This window comes from Protobothrops mucrosquamatus, unplaced genomic scaffold (assembly GCF_001527695.2).
Source record: "Protobothrops mucrosquamatus isolate PMUCROS unplaced genomic scaffold, P.Mucros_1.0 scaffold419, whole genome shotgun sequence".
Classification (NCBI taxonomy): Eukaryota; Metazoa; Chordata; class Lepidosauria; order Squamata; family Viperidae; genus Protobothrops; species Protobothrops mucrosquamatus.
In genome coordinates, this window is record NW_015386748.1 from 811,964 (window position 1) to 828,887 (window position 16,924).

Sequence of the window (16,924 nt, forward strand, 5' to 3'; positions counted from 1 at the left end):
GCGAAGAGCCCCGCCCTATCTGCTTTCAAAGGCGGAGCGGCGCGCTTCATTGAGCCGGCCAAACAGCCAACCGAGTGGCGAGGAAATAGGCGAGGCAATGGCGCTTTCCTTCCTCTCCGCCATCTGCCTAGTAGGCTGGCCGCCGGTTTGATGCAAAGAAAACCGAACCCCTAAAAACAGCAACGCCCAAAGGGCGGCCACGGCGGGGGGGGGGGAGCTCCGAGCCTTCGCTGCTTCAGGCGGAGCCGAGTCGGCGGCTCCTACGTTTTCCCGGGCAGAGTCACGCGCCCGCCCGCCCGGCCGCGCGCGGGCTTGGCTTGGCTTGGCTTGCACAAGTTCGTCTGGAGTGGACGAGAACCGCTTTGGGACTGGGCCGTTCCTTCTGCTCAGCTGCAAAACTGAAAAGACCCCGCAGTTGCACGTTCGCGGCCGATCCCTGCCTCGCTTGGAGGCGTGTCCCAGGACGGGAAAGGTAGGGCAATGGGGCGCCACGGGCCCGTCTGGGCCCTGAAAAAAGTTCTCTTCCTTCCGGGGAAATCGTCGTTGACATCCTGGCGCTTAGTCCTGGTGGGTTTCCAGCGGGGAGCTTGGGTGTTGCTTCTTTCCTTCCCGTCTTCCTCTGCCAACTGTAGAAACGAGTTTCGTTTCTGTATACCAAGCAGTGGAGAAGAGGTTCTTGGCTCTTCCTTCTTTCTACAGGCCCCCTTGGAGCACCATCAGCCGATATCCACCGTTATAGACGCTAAGTTTGCTTACTGACCCACGCTCAGTTCTTCAGTGGTTACCATTTTTACTGTCCCCCTTTATATTTCTTGCTAGATCCAAAACTGGTCTTTTTCTTATTTGCTTTTCAGCTCCTCATAAACAGGAACTAAATTTAGGTAACCACCATAGTAGTAGTAGTAGTAGTAGTAGTAGTAGTAGTAGTAATAATAATAATAATAATAATAATAATAATAATAATAATAATAATAATAATAATAATAATAATTAATAATAAAGTTGGAAGGGACCTTGGAGGTAATCTAGTCCAACCCCCTGCTCAGGCAGGAAACCCTATACCTTAAAAGCTATGTGTGTATATTTCTCTACAGATGAAGTGCATCCTCATTTCCAGTGAGGGTGCTGAAGTCCTTTTCTACTGGGCAGATCCAGACTTTATGGCAATCCTACATCAGCGATTTGGAACCCAGGATCAGAATGACGATGAAGTAAGATCTGAAGAGAGAATTAGCAAAAATGCAGGAGCAGGAGACTGATGCTCTTGGGTTCAGCTCCATTTAGAAATTGTAACTCTTGAAGCATTAGAGCAAGTGTACCTAAGGTTTCTTTGGATGCCAAAATGGCAGTCTGCCAGTTTTTGCAGCCCCCAGAGCCCCATGTGAGTAGATGGAGTCAAACGTTTTTAGGCCTGTTTCTGCAGTATATGTTTTGTAGTTCAGGGGATTAAAGAGCACAATGGGTCCTTTAAGCCTTGCCAAATCACTCAAGAAAGGAGTAGTGGCCCTGTAAACTTTTGAAATATTGCTTCTTGGTCTGCTGTGCAAGGCCTAATGTGGTTGGGAAGGTTAATAGTTACATGCTCCTGTTTAAGTGATTATGTATAACTTCTTGGAAGGATATTAGGTTTGTGCTTTTCCAAGATATGTGTGCTAATTGGAAGACAGGAATATTTGCTGGTTTTCCTTCTTTTCACAGATACCTTCTGTGGAAGACAGCATCAACACATTGTTTGCCCCCATGATCATCTCCTGTGCAACTATGCTAGAAAAGTTAGGAGACACATACACTTGCTTCTCTGCTGAAAATGGCAAGCATCTCTATGTGCTGCATATGGTAATTACTCACTGCTCTGTACTGCAAGCAGTTGGTGAACTTCTAACAGGGAGGGGACAAATATCTTCTGGATATGCCACTTGTTTTAGGACAGAAATTAACTGTCCAGTTTCGAAGTAACATTTTCTCTCTTCTCCCAAAAGAGTTTTGTTTTGTTTCTGTGCAAAAAAGAATCTTCTCTACAACTCTGACTTTTTTAAAAAGCTAAAAATAACAATAAAACAGTATTAAATAACATTGCTTAAAGCAGCAGTAAGTAAAGATCACCATATCTTTCCCTGACCTGGGGCCTTCTTATGTGAATTGCATTTTAGTTCTCATAAACATTAGTTCAAGTAACATTTGGCCACAATTAGTGGAGTATGTCAGTCTAAAAGGAGAGCCAACCAGATTTTTTTTCTACAGTTTAGCTGAGGAGTCTCTCAATCTTCTCAGTTAATGCTTCTGAGTGTTTCAGTTTGCAGGCAGATTTTCATCAGAGGATGTCATAGCCTAATTTCTGTGGTCTCAAGCCAATTTGGACTTTTTAATTGATAACCTAGGTGCCATGGATATCTAAAGCACATATATCCATATATGTGCATATGAGTCCCAAGAGAATCATCCTTCAGCTGGATTTGTATATAGTTCAACTCCTTTTATATCCGAGCTTGGAGAGGGCTTTCCAAAAGGGATTTCTTGCCTGTAGTGCCAGAGAAGTTAATAATTGTTTGCAGAGCAAGTGAAAGGTCTATACCAGGCATGTCAAACTCGCGATGTCACGTGATGTCGCGCAACGTATCAGGCCGGTTTTGCCATTACTGGCAATGGGGTGGGCGTGGCTTCCACGTGACACGTCCGGTCCATGGGCCGGCAGTTTGTCACCCCTGGTCTATACGGAAGCACTTTAAATAACTTTATTTTAACATCCTCCTTAAAGATCTAATTGGTGTGGGAGGATGTAGAACTATTGAATACATGCTTTCTTAAAATTGGCTGTCCAGGGCTAGGTAACTCTTAAGGCCCAGCAGAAGAAGGCTAGTAGAAGGGAATACCTAGTTGAGATCCAATTACATCTGAGGATATATAGTTAAACAGCAAACTCCACATTTAAAGATAGTCCTCATGTAATGATGGTAATTGGGACTGGCATCTCCATTGCTAACATTTGCTGTTGTTAGGTAAATCCTGCATGGCCACAATGTCCTGCAGTCAGGTGATCGCCATTTGCAACCTTCTGCTGGCTTCCCTATTGACTTTGCCAGAAGCCAGCAGTAAAGATCGGAAATGGCAATCACACGACCATGGGATGCGACCATCATAATGTGAGCTGATTGCCAAGTGCCAGCATCACGATCATATGACTATGGGACATTGCAATGGTTGCACCTACGAGAAACAGTCCCCTCATTCAGGGATGTTATAACTTTGATCAGTTTCTGAATAAGTGGTCACTGAACGATCTGTATTCTTTTCCTTATCTTTTGGTTTCAGTGTTTGAAACTAAACTTTTGTTTTTATCCTTTTTCCTACAAAGAATAAATTATAAATGTCATTTTTTTGTCAACCACAAGCCAAATTCATCCTGGAAACAGTATATTGTAGAGTGGGCACTTTTTGGTAAGTCTCAGACAGTGTTCTCTAAAGTGGGCTCAGTGACTTTAACCATCATCAGTGAACTGCCTTTGACTTCAAACATGGTTTATTTAAAAATAAAAATGTACTTTTGAAGTTTTGGAGTAGTAAAAAGGACTTTTAAGTAATGTTAATTTTATGGTAAACGTTACCAGTAGTATGTTGTTGATTTTGTTTTCTTGTAGTTGTAGTTGATGCAGTTCTGTAGGTGTGTTTTGCTTGTTTTTCAGTTTGGCGAGTGCCTGTACATTGCAATGAATGGAGACGGCCATGAGAGTGAGGATGACTTGCGCCGTCAGCTCTATGTGCTCAGAAGATTAACTGAAGCTCACTTCGGCCTAGTCACACTGGACAGCCACCTCTTCCATCAGGAGTGAGTGACTGGGCGAAGATGGGATTTTTGTTTTGCTGGATTTTTCATTGTGGCCTTTGCTTGGATGGAACTTCAACCAGGCTTTTTATATGTTGTTCTTCAGCTCTACTAACATTAAGCTCCTCTGTTGTACTTGTTGCTAAGTGACATGAGAGCAAGATCTTCTTTTTCATTTTCCTCACTCTTACAATTTACACTTGCAGAAATGTGCACAGTCCTGGCCATACAGCTGTAATAAAGTATTTGTCAACGTTGGCAACTTTAAGACGTTTGGATTTCAACTTTGAGAAGGAGGCTGGCTAGAGAATTTTGGAAAATTGAAGTCCACATGTCTTGAAGTTGCCACGGTCAAGAACCACTGCTGTAATACAACCGTCTGGCCAGTGCCAGTTCTAGGCTTTGTAATTTCCAGGTACTCCGTGTTGGGAATACCAGCTTCATGAAACTCTTAAGACACATCACCCATGTGTTAGAAATTGGTCATAAGGTTCTGAGATACAAAAGTTGGTATTATAATTAATAGGCAAATACACCAACACAGAAACTGTTGTTTGGCTTATAGTACTTATCAACAACTGTGTTGTATTGCTTGAGTTAAGGATAATGACTGTGGAATGCAATGGCATTTTCCACTGTAGATAGAAAGGGGAACCAATGGCAAAGCATGAAGGGGAGGGTGGTGAAAGGGAAAATTAGCTCTGGTTGTACTCAGCTGATTGGCTGTTGTTGTTGTTTTTAGACTTCGACCAACAGAAACTGAACAACGAGCTCACATCTGGAGGCTTTTTCAGAGCTTGCTGCAGACGTATAACCAGCTGCGTGAGGAAGACCAGAGTTTTGCTGTAGAGGTAGAATGGGGTTGTTGAAATGCTTGTGATGTGCATTATTTTAAGAAGGGAGATAGCAAGCCAGAATATGTGAATGTCCCTTGTAAGAAATAAGCATAACTTCAGGATAAAGCAGGTATTGGCCATTTTAGGTGGGAGTTTTTGAGCCAATAGGCTGAGAGAACACTAGAATGGGGAAAGTGCTAGTACTGAGAGTGTTTGTACTGTTTAATTAAATAGGGCTTGGGATGAAGGAATTTATCCTACATTTGTTTAGAGGAAGAGAAAAGTACTTTTTGTACTACAGAGGAATTGTCTGAAGGACTACAAGCTCCAAAGGTGGGAGTGGAGAAGCTTTTGAAATATAAATCTCCCTCTGCTCATTTTTATTAGGCTGTAGAACGGCTGATCCATCCGCACCTGTGTGAACAATGTATTGAATTCTTGGAGCGCCAGGTTGTGCAGTTCATCAATAGTAACACTGAACGTGCTGGACATGAAGTAGTGCATGCCTTCCTGCTCATACACAATAAACTACTTGCCTTTTACTCCAGGTAAAATCCTAGTTCTCCTGAGTCATATTCCCCCAATGCAGGTGCCGCTTTTCCCAATAAAATATTTAATGCTTCCCACTGTCTGGGCCTCCTCCTTTGATACTTCCTATTGTCTGGTCCTCCAGTTTGCTTTCTTTGTCCCTTTGGGAAGTTGATACAGTATGTGGCTTCCCTAACAATTACATTCTTTTTCTCGGCGGCACTTTGTTTCCAGCCGGAATGCCAGCTCTCTGCGACCAGCTGACTTGCTCACTCTGCTCCTGATTGTGCAGGATCTATATCCCAGCTCTTTTAAGGACCAGCCTGTTTCCGAAGTGCTTGCCCAGGTAAAGAAATAACTATTCCATATGAACGGAGTTGCATAAAAGTCTCTTGGCCTATCACCCTCTTCTTCCTTCCCTCCGAGAATCTCTTTGACAACTGTTCTGGGATGGAATGTCAAAGCAGAATTAGGTAGAAACAGAATTCTGTGATAGGGATCTTGAATGGAGAACTTTTATTCATAAAAAATATTTATGTGCCAGATATAGAGGTATGCTACTTTTCCTTCAGACGTTTAGACAACATGATAAGCACTCCCTTCTTCAGTGTTTCTCTTAACAATAAAGGGTATTAGGCTGAAAAATAGTGACTGATCAAAAGCTCTTTTGGTTGAAAATGAACTTACATCAGCTTCTCTTCAGTTTTAGTATCTTAATTACTAAACAACATTGGCTCTATGCGATTTTGTACAAATGCTCAAATGTTTGAGTCTTTCTTGAATGACATTGGTAGTTAATTATTAGACTTGAATTAGAATTCAGAAGATTAGTTCAAATCCTCATCAGCTGTATGTGTCATTGATACTCACTCAACCTGTCTAAAATGAAGTTGAAAGATGTAATAAATATATGTTATCCTAAGCTCTTTAAAAGAAGAATGGGATGAATGTGTCAGTTTCTATTTACAGTGTTAGCTTCTGAAAATGCTTATTTTCCCATGTTTTTCTATTATTTTAATTTCCCACAGGGCTACAAAATTAAGTTATGATTAGGCATTGTGAAAGATTAAACACTGGAAAAATAGCTTTTTATAGTGGAACTGGATGCTGATGCCAAATCTGTCTGTTCAGCCTATAGAGGGAGCAGTAAGTCTTCAGAGACCTCAAAGCAGTGAGAGTATTCCAGTGAACAATCCCTTTTACCACAGCACTTCTCAAGAACAGGTGAGTACAGGCTGGTCTTTCAGATACTTAATGTGGCTTGGGATTTGGACGCTGGGTGTTGACTGGATTTCAAAAGTCTGAATAAGTAGAAAACAAGAAAGCTCCTCTGAGGTTTGGGACGAGCTGTTTGGGATCCATTCTTTGCCAGGATGGTTAATCTCTGTTGCACACTATAAGAATTTCTTCAGGGGCATATGGGAGGAGGCCATGTTGAGCCTTGGCTGAGTCAGTTCCCTTCCACCTTCCCTCAGATAGCAGATGACCTCTCTATGCCTGAAGAGTTCTTCACCCCCAAGGCTTCCCCTAGCCAGCAGAGCACGGGTGAGTTCGGGATCAATTGTGGAGAACATTGAGATGAGACTATGGAGAATGAGGGGCATTCTGCTATGGCTCTGAGTAGGACTTTTTCAGGAGAAGTGGGTTGCATGTTAATTGGCCGCAATAAATGGCAATTACTATTTGCTTGCTTGCTTGCTTGCAACAGAGCTCTACTACTATTGTGACATTAGAAAAATAATAGCATAAAGCTGAGAAAACCTATGGAAAAATGGGATATGTATTGCTCCAGATGCCTGGATTGGACAATGATGGTCAAAATATCTTGTGTTAGTTGCTGTCTTTTTGACTTCTTTCCCATTCTTGAAGGTAAGGGTATCTTGGGTGCTTATAAGGATTATCAGTCAGTAGTTATTATGCAGCTACTCCACATTTATTTTTAATGGATTTTTGTGGAAAAAAGAAAATATGTGAGAATACAGAAGCTCCAAGTGGAAGACAATTGTGACTGAACATGTCAGTAAAATTTTGTACTTGAAACAGGGGCAAGTACATAAGGAGGCTCCGTTTGCAAACATTTTTAGTCTCTCTTCTTTTTCTGCTGTCTGAAGGAAGTGCCTGGACTGAGGGCGTGGATTCACAGAGTGATGGAGAGGCAAATTCTGCTGATTTCTTGGTAAGTACTTGGATTAGGGTTGCTAGCTTTATAATCCATTTTTGTACTTCATCTTTTTGGGATTTATTCTTTCCTACACTTTTCTCTAACCTTCATCTATTTTATCACCAAATCAGAAATGACTTTGGGTTTCCCATCACCCACTCGCTGCCCTTTTTGTGAACCAAGCCTCTAGCATAGGCTTGCATTCATTTGTTGTCCCCATATGAAGAAGAAAAGAATAAAATGAAACCTCTCAAACACTATGAAACTCCACAAAAGATAAAATGTAGCAATAAAGAAACTCATCAGTGGAAAATGGAGTGAGGCTAGGGACTATTCTATAATGAATCAAAGAGTTCAAGACAGAAGAGAAAACAAGGGATTTTTTTAATAGTAGCTTTCCCAGACTTGGTACCCCCCAGATGTATTAGGCTACAATCTTCATAGTCTTCAACCAATACAGACTCCTAGCTGGAGGATTTGGGGAGGCTTGTTCTGTGATACAATACATGTTTCCATTTTGCATAATATAGATGGATAGCCTGCCTATTCCAAGGCATTCTCCAACCCAGTTCTTTTTTGTCCTGAATGAATCATTTAAGCTTTGAACCAGTTGCCTCATCGTAATTTAAAAAAAAACACCTCTGGATAAATGTTCTGTTCAAACCTGTACATATCAGCGTAAGAGAGAAGTGTGGTAAAGTTAGCTACCTAGAATTCACTTCTGACTAATATCTGCTCTCCACATATTCCCTACTTGCTTTTTAAAATTGTCAGTAGTTGGAGCTATTGCTTTACATTGCCGTCACAAATTCAAAGTATTAGCAGATTATCTTGGCACATCCTTAAATCATAATGAAACAAGAAGTCTTGGAACATTAATCTGAATATATACTGCAGTTCATTTTATTTTAATTCCATGACACCTGTACATTTTCTTCCTAGGTGGCTGAGGATTGGCTGCATGTTATAGAATCCCTAGCCTCAGAAGCTACAAATCCACGGAGAATATTTCTGGATGTCAACTTGAAAGAAGGCTACTGCCCCATGATGCCACACACACTGCACTGCCTTTCACTCTGGCCAGGCATCTTGCTGGTACTCCTCACAAAGGTGAACGGAGTCCACAGACATTCATTTGATATCATCCAGACTGGCAGGTTCTGAATGTCCACCCTTTAAATGTCCACCCTCTTTGCCTTCTAGAACCCCAGTTCCCAAGTAGCTCTTTCTCTCTACCAATTGCTGGATGGAATCCTAATGATAGAGAAGAAATTGAAAGAGGGACAGGAGACTCGGCAACCTCTGCGTTCTCAGCCATTATTTTTGGAGCTCCGACATCGAATGGACAAATTTGTCAAGAAACTAGGTGGACAAGAGTCACAGGTAAAAATTAAGTTCACCTACACAGAAAATAAGTACTGTTAGCGCAGTGGTTCTCAACCTGTGAGTCGGGACCCCATTTGGGGTCGATCGACCATTTCATGGGGGTCGCCAAGCAAGGCTGTCCATCTTTTTTTTTGTCCGCCATTTTTTTTGTCCGCCATTTTTTCCCCGTTTTCCGGCGGGTGCCTTACTTCCCTTGGGCTGGGCCAGCTGGTGGTCGGCCTGCTCCGTCTCTGCCGCTTGCCAGCTACGCCTCGGCCGGCGCAGGGGGCGGAACCACGCATGTACGGCGCTCCCGGGCAGGGAAAGTCCTCGACTTACGACCAGTTCAGTCCTCGACTTACGACCGGGTTAGTCCTCGACTTACGACCGGTTGGGGTCGCGGCATTAAAAAGGTTGAGAACCACTGTGTTAGCGGATGTTTTTCTCAATATGAAGAGGGCTGGCCTAATTACTGGTAAAATCTAATCCTTCAGTATGGGTTAGAATTGAGTAGACCTTTACAGTGGTTGAGATCCCACTTTGCTATGGGAATGATAATGAGACCTCCTAAATAAGAAAATAGCTGTACTCTGTTGTGCAATGGATTCTGAATGCAACTTGTTTCTCTATGTCCCTCAGTTGCAGAATGCTTGGCAGGAGTTAAAGAACAAAATTTCCTCTCGAAGTGAGTCTGGGAATTCCTTGGAGTGAGTATTAGTGAAAATTGTCACACTTGCTGACTGATAAGCAGAAGTAAATTCCTCCATTCAAGCAGAATATATCGATGGGATAGTTTAAATTTTGCACCTGTGAGTATTGAGAATACAGATCTTGTTTAAAAGAATTAACAAGGAAGAAACAAAGATGTTCAAAATTGAATATAGCAAGAACTAAAATGTGAAAGATACAATAAGCAGGAGTGGGGCTCTCAGAGCTCCAACTGATTGTGATTGCTAAAACCCAGAGGGACAGGAGAGCATTTCCTGAAGTGGGAAACAGATGAAACTGTAGTTTAAAGCTTAAAATGGGAATGCTATAGTATAAACAAGAGATTGTTTTGTCCGAGGTACCCCCTAAAGCTAAAGAGTCCAATACTTCAGCTAATACTTTTGTGCAGCAAAGAAAATATACAGAAAACATACTTAAATATTAGGGAAAGGAAAAGAATTCCATATGGATAATTAGTTTTCCTGAATCGTTGATGTGCTCTTTATAAAAAGTAATTGTAGAAAAAAAATGCAAGCCCAAATCAGGAGTGATGTTTAGAGCAAGAGATGTTCTAAAAACATACTGATATTTATTTTGTTTCAGGCTTTTGCAGGCATTTTGCAATGTCCGGCGGCAGCTCTGTGCTGTATATCGGCTTCTCTTCCTTGGATCTTCAGGGGCCCAAGGCCTGCCTCAGAATTTGCTGGAGCAGGTGCAGCAATTCACACAGTGAGTGAGAAGGAGCAGAAAGATGAACTTGCAGCAGAGAGTCTGGTGGGTTGCAGGATTTGTAGGTGCCAAGCTATGTTGTTCATGACTTGTGTGCATAACAGCATTAGTAATTTATTTATTTATTTTTCTCCACCTTGTATTGTCAGGGACAAGCTCCAAGACTGGAAAGACTTCCTACTGGTGAAGAGCAAGCGTAACGTTACCATGGTGTCATATCCTTTGATGTTCACCATTTTCTCCCCACCTTTCCATTTTGGTGGGGGGATGCTGGAAGACCTATAGGAAAATAGAGACGTTCTAGAGAAGGAAAAGGGAAGCACTGAGCAAAATACTGTTTTGAAATAACTATAGAAGCAACCTTGGCAGAGGGGGAATTTCTTGGGAAAGCAGCCTTGAAAAGAAGAATTTCTTTTCCATCTTCACATGCACAAAACCTATTAAGGGTTTCCCTTGCTACAGGCATGTGGCAAAACGGGAGTAGAAGAGCACAGTTCCCAAGTTTCTCAGTTGTGGGAACAGAGCCATAAAAAAACATGGTGTTGAAGAATAACAGAAATACAGCAAGGAGGTATCCATACTCCTGGACAAATATTAAACTCTAAAGAGATTAAATGATAGCTCTGTTATTCATTTAATTCTGTGTTTTTAAAAAAATAGGGATTGGACTTTTGACTCCAAAAATTCTATGACGTGTCTAAATATTGTTGTAGAGAGTGAATGTTTAAGGCTACTGTTTGAACTGGTCATGGCCAGAATGGAAAAGATGCCAATCTTTAACCAAGTTCTTAACTTGCTTTCATCCACATATTTGGAAAATTTCCCAGGGCTTGTGCATTTCATCTATGTAGATCGTACAGTAGGACAAATGGTGGCTCCATCACTTGGCATATTAGAGGAATCTACTTCAGAGTTAGGCAAAGGACCTCTGCTTGAATTTATAAAAAAGAAGGTAATAATGGGTGATTGACAAGTATATATATTGATATAATTTCAATGGGAGACGTTGGATTTGAGGTTTGGGCTAACTCTAAAGCAGCTTTTACCTTCCTTTCTCTCTCTGGCTTTGGTCCACAGGTATGGTCACTGGTGGCTTTGTCTCGAAGCTACTTGCAGAAGGGCTACACCACACTGATGATCCGGGATGGAGACTACTATTGTACCTACTTCCTCTGGTTTGAGAATGAGCTGGTAATTATGGAGGAATCTGGAATTCAGAGGAAAAGAGAGGGGCAGGATGCTATTTTACAACTTGCTATATAAAAGAGGTTGATTCAGAAGCCGAAGACCCTTTCTTTAGAGTGTGATGCAAATGATATACAGAGATTTGTTTTGATATACCCAAATTAAATTCATAATCTTTCCCCATTAAATCTATAACTGGCTTCTCCTAGTTTCTTTATTTAATTGATATAATGTATGGCCAGGGAGAGTCTTTTTCTGTTGCTGCTGCTTGAACAACTTGCAATCAGAAACCCTTCCTGATTTATTGCACGTCTTCCAGAGACCTACCAGTAAAGCCAGATTTACTCATCTTTGATGAGGTACCGGCCTTTTCCAGTTTTGGGGATGAACAACTAATGTGGCAATTAAGTACTGACGACAGGAAGATAGTACAGACTGATGACTTGAATCCAGTCTTTCTGAAGAGCACTAGGATGAGGATGCCTTCCTTAGCCATGAGCTAAGAATACATACACCTGCTTCAGTTCCTGACAATTTCTTTCTGTTTCCATGTAGGGATATAAGCTGGAGATTATGGAAGTGCCAGTGCTTTCTGATGATTCAGTTCCCATTGGGACATTGGCAGGTGATTATTACAGGTAAGCAAGGTTTCTGACTCCATAGATCAGTGTTTCTCAACCTTGACAATTTTAAGGCTGTGGAATTCTGGGAGTTGAAGTCCACATGCCTTAAAATTGTCAAGGTTGAGAAACACTGCCATAGATACTGATGGGTGCAGAAGGGATTTGATTCAAGCTCTGTGATTGGATGAAAAGGACAATGTTTACAGCTTAATTAGCTTAACTGCCTCTTCCTAGCATTGGTATAACTCACAACTTTGAAGTGTGCGGCCTCTAACATCAAGTTTAAACCTATACTGTAAGTTATCTTTGTGTGATATGAAGTTGAAAGGTGTTGTAACCATCACCATTCTTGTAACTATATCTTATTTTGCATAACATTGGGAGAGATCTTTAAATTGCCTAAAATTGTATGGCTATACTTTAACTTTTTGTAAGCCTGTTGATTGTTGACGTGCAATGCTTTTGTCTTATGCTGAATAAACCATTGAGGCTTTGTAGATCTTTCTTGGTTTCACCCTTTTGCCACCACCCACCTTTACCCATTTTCTGACTCTCTCATACAGGAAACTGCTCCGTTATTTTGGCAGGAAACATGCCAATGAAGTGGTGAAGTGCTATGAGCTGCTGACCATCCATCTGGGCATCATGCCAAATGAACTTATGATCCAGCAGGCACGCAGCTTGGCCCAGCAACTCTGGGAGCCAACACGCATCCCCTTGCTTTAGAGGGCTTGGCTGGTGCTCAGTGCAATTTGGCCGCTTTCTGGACTATGTTGCATCTCAGGTCTCTGCTGATTTTACTTCAGTGGGACAGGCCTAGCTTGGGTGGCGTTTTTACTTGACCTCCATTGGATTTTCAGAGCTAGGAGATCAGTGCGTTCATTTGCCTTCCTTCACAACATCAAAGAGCTCTGTCCCAAAACTTGTCTTGGATACCGAAAGCGATTCACGTCAGAGCACAGCTACTGACATAGCATTGGCCCTTGGTGTGAATTTGTGTTGGAGAACTTGCAGTACAGGACTTCCTTTCTTATAACTGCACATCAGAACTTTGATTCAGTAGCCCATTGGGCACAGCTTGTAAATTTACCTGTTTAGCATAGTGCCTCATTTTGTTAGGCACTCCATTATCATTAAATATTGATCTAAACTAAATATTGATCTAATCGAGAGCAGAAAAGATAACATTTTAGGCCTCTTATAAAATACAGAAGTTAACTAAGAGAGTGCCATCCACCACCCTGGCTAGATCCTAGCTATCACTCCAATTCAGTTTTTTAAATCTTATTTTTAAGTGTCTACATATCCAGTGAGAGTCCTAGACTGCAACCATTCTGGTTTTTAAAGCATTTTGTAAGAATGCCTATGGGGGCCAAACAGCCCTGAATTAACTATTAAGCAAATTAAGTACATATTCAGGGTCCCAAGGGAACTGGGGTACCACAGAGGTTTTCCCCCCAGCTATCATGCCCTTAATTCTTTGACTGCCACACTTAGTTTAGTCTTTTTGTTTGCAATTATCCTTACTTGCTTGCCATGTTCAACTTTAATTGAATTATTAAAAATATTTCCTTTTGCATAGTGACTGACCATTGTTAAAAAGTGTCAGTCTTAACGTATTGTCAGTTAAGCAATGGAAGGGCTGTAATGCATGTTGTTGGGCTATGCTAAGGACATCCATTGACCTTTATCCCTGAGGGCATAGAAGATCCTGAGGCTATTTTTTTTAAAAAAAAATCTCCAGAGGCTTTCTGTGGTTTTTTTATCTTTATCTTTATCTTGCTTTGCAGCATGCCAGCTTCCAATGTATTTATTTTATTCCTTTAAATATAATTTCAAAAGGGTGGGCATGGAACTTTTCAGATGCCAAGGAACACATCCACAAGCACCATGTTCTCCCTCCATGATTTATAAATATTTGTAAAACTTGCATGAAAAAAGAAACATGAACATAATGACAGTGATGTCTATAGAAAAAGCTGAGGATTCTCAGCTTTAATACTTTATGCCAGTGGTCCCAAGCCTTTATGGCTTGTTGGCTCAGTGGGGGCGGGGAGGAGAGGGAACCGGCCCATGCAAATGTGTGCCCACCGGCCCACCACTTGTACAAGTCAATCGGCACACGCACGCACCGGCCCGCCGCTTGCACAAGTTGAGCTTCATGTGCGCGCGCCAGCCTGCCGCTTGTGCAAGTCAATACATTTATTGACTAGGAGATTATTACAGTTAAATTTGAACACATCTGGAACATAGTAAGCTGGTTACGGCTGAACTAAATTGATTTCAGGTCTGATCTAAAACAGCTATTGGTCTATTCTTACCCGTGTCTGTTGTTGCCATTTTCCGTAGAACATGGTTATTTTATAACCAGATGAGTACATTTCTCTGGCTGTGTCTGGTATAAAAATGAAATTTCTATATAATGTGCAGCTATTTTATTTTGTCTGTTTCATGTTTATCTGTAAATTCTTTTCAATATGATAGCCTATCTATCCAGGAAAAGTGGTAATTACACTTATAAGGATTACTTGTATAGGAAAGTAAGAACCAAGGTTTATTCATAATTCTTGGCAGGGAATTTCTACAGTGCTTTCTCCCACACCTGAGTTACTATAGTCACCTGTTCTAGAATTGGCAGAAAACTAATTGATATGAAATTCACTATTCCCATTGCTGTCCTATCTTGTATCTGTTATCTTTGGGTTGGCTTATTGCCAAACAGTGGTATATCCTGACATTGTACATGCAGGTCATATTAAGCATGACAAGCCGGTGAAACCCTCTGGCTTTGCTGCACACTCATGTTTTGGATGTCAGCAGCCAGCAAGAAAGCATTGGCAGGGTGGGGGTTTCAGGAGGCAGCAAATCTTGACCCCCATCTCCTGTTTTATCAAGATGTCATCTAGTTTGCAGATGAAATTGATAACCCAGTCGCCTCTTCCTCTCTGGTGTGATAAAGCAGGAGAAGCCACAAGCAGTTGCACCCCACAGCTCTGTCAGCTGCCCATGAGCAGGGCTGTTATTTCCAGCACTTCCTGGCAGGAGATGGAACAAAGGAATGGTGGCAGTGGAGAAGGCTGGGACCTGAAGGGTTAGGCGGTGACCACTACGCAAGCCTGATGTTGCTAATGTTTGCTACTCCACCTCTTACAATCACCTGACCTGCTGGCAGGATAGTCAGCAAAGCATGTCAGATTTCATATGTCTGGAAACTGCTATAGGTCGATAGGTCTAGGTGGAAGATTACTACTCTACTTTAAAACCAAAGTAGCTAAGCACCACTTAACACTGTTCCATATGTAGGCTGATGATGGAATGAAGGCAATTTGATGAGGGTAATGCAGAATAAAGTGGTCCCGGCTATGTTGGTTCATGGTTAAGATGCAAATGAAGAGAGCTGAGCTGTGTAGCCAAATGAGTCCCAAGTGAAGTCTAGCAGCAGGGTGAAGGAAACCTGAGGATGTGAGTGCAATTTTTAGCAAAAAAAAAAAAAGGATCTCCCAAGAAAGTCCCTCCACTCTCCAAAGAACCCAGGAAGGACTGAGCATGCTCAATGGCCTCAACCTAGAGTACTCAGCGTTGTGGAATAAGGAGGAAGTAAAAAAAGTGTCTTATGTAGAAGGGGACATAACTGGCATTCTGAGTGTAATATAACATTTTGATTTTGGTCTTCCTTCTGAAATAATGTAAATGTGCTGCGGTTAAAGGTTAACGAGAATAAAGCAATGGGATATATTCTGCATTGGCATCCGCGGGTAAACAATTGTTTTAAACACCAGGGAAAAAAGCCCTTTGTGGATAGATTTTCATTAACGCTGCAAAGCAGGAATATTCTTCCAACCACTTAGAAGGAAGGGTGGGGACAAATAACACAGAAGCATGTGAAAGATGGCCAGGCGAGCCGAGTGGAAGATGTAATTATACCAATAGATATCAGAAGTTAATTATTTCTTTAAACGCTTGACTGGAAGCCCTCTTAATCTCAGCTGCCTGCAAATGTTGGCAATGGCTGTGATTATCCAGCTTAGGCGGGGTGTGTGTGTGTGTGTGTGTGTGATCTGCACTGCTGAGAAACAGGAGCGAGCCCATGCTGCAGTTCTGGCTGAATCAGATCGTGTTCTGCCTGGTTGCAAGCAAAGGCTCTCAGGATTTTGATTTGATGTTAATATGTGCATTGTACGTCGCCTTTCCTGCCACTTAGTTAGGCTCACCCTAAAGGGCTTTCTCTGTCCCTCGAAAACAGCCTTCCTTCAGGTTGTTGTATGTACTAGCTGGAAAATCTAGAAGCTGAGCGGGCCCGTGAGAGAAAGAGAAGGGTCCCAGGTCAAGGAAAAGCCCCCGTGGGTGGGCACCCAAAGCGCCTTTTGAGAATACACTTTCCTGGTCATGTCACGCTTCCGGAGCGCGAAAGGTGATATGAGGTCGCCTGTCTTGGAAAGAGACTCGTTAATTATCCATTTCCATGATTATCACTATGTAATGCTGGAAGGGGCGAAAGAAGTTTCTCAAATGCTCTGCATCAGGCACCAAACCGATTTGGTGGACTTGATGTAAGTCTCGAGCTGGGAAGCAGCTCTGCTTTGGATTGTGTCACAAATAGCTTTCGGCCTGTTTTGCCGGGACGCCGCGTTGTTGGTGAAGCACGGTGACACGGAAAGATTTAAGCAACGACTCCGCCCCCCCCCGCCCTTCTATACCACTGACTTGTGCAGGGGTAGGCAACCTTGGCTCTTTTATGACTCGTGGACTTCAACTCCCAGAATTCCTGAGCCAGCATGGCTGGCTCAGGAATTCTGGGAGTTGAAGTCCACGAGTCATAAAAGAGCCAAGGTTGCCTACCCCTGGCACTTGTGCATTCGGGACGGTTTCCGGGCACTCCCCCTCCCTCCTCTCCCCCGCCTTCCTGAAAGGCTCGTAGGACCTCCCCTGTTTCTTCGCCCGAAAGTGCGATCCGAAATGCAAAGTTCAG

At 42.3% G+C, this 16,924-nt stretch overlaps 1 protein-coding gene across 1 annotated transcript; it reads left to right on the forward strand.

The window, feature by feature from the left end:
- The first annotated feature begins 403 nt into the window (after positions 1-403).
- On the forward strand, positions 404-13,674 carry HPS1 (HPS1 biogenesis of lysosomal organelles complex 3 subunit 1). Its single transcript, XM_015816270.1, has 19 exons — positions 404-472; positions 1,095-1,211; positions 1,699-1,836; positions 3,681-3,823; positions 4,563-4,671; positions 5,044-5,204; positions 5,419-5,530; positions 6,316-6,408; positions 6,660-6,729; positions 7,296-7,360; positions 8,288-8,455; positions 8,549-8,728; positions 9,350-9,417; positions 10,022-10,147; positions 10,297-10,362; positions 10,955-11,099; positions 11,225-11,338; positions 11,888-11,970; positions 12,519-13,674. The coding sequence occupies exons 2-19, from the start codon at positions 1,095-1,097 to the stop codon at positions 12,679-12,681; spliced, it is 2,121 nt and encodes a 706-aa protein (XP_015671756.1). The 5' UTR covers positions 404-472; the 3' UTR covers positions 12,682-13,674.
- The last annotated feature ends 3,250 nt before the right edge of the window (positions 13,675-16,924 follow it).

What these genes read in the sequence shown, in the direction of transcription:
- HPS1 (XM_015816270.1), top strand. Translation starts at nt 1,095, where the DNA reads ATGAAGTGCATCCTCATTTCCAGTGAGGGTGCTGAAGTCCTTTTCTAC. An exon ending in AGCCACCTCTTCCATCAGGA is followed by an intron (nt 3,824 to 4,562) that starts GTGAGTGACTGG and finishes TGTTGTTTTTAG; the next exon opens with ACTTCGACCAACAGAAACTG. An exon ending in TAGGTGGACAAGAGTCACAG is followed by an intron (nt 8,729 to 9,349) that starts GTAAAAATTAAG and finishes TATGTCCCTCAG; the next exon opens with TTGCAGAATGCTTGGCAGGA.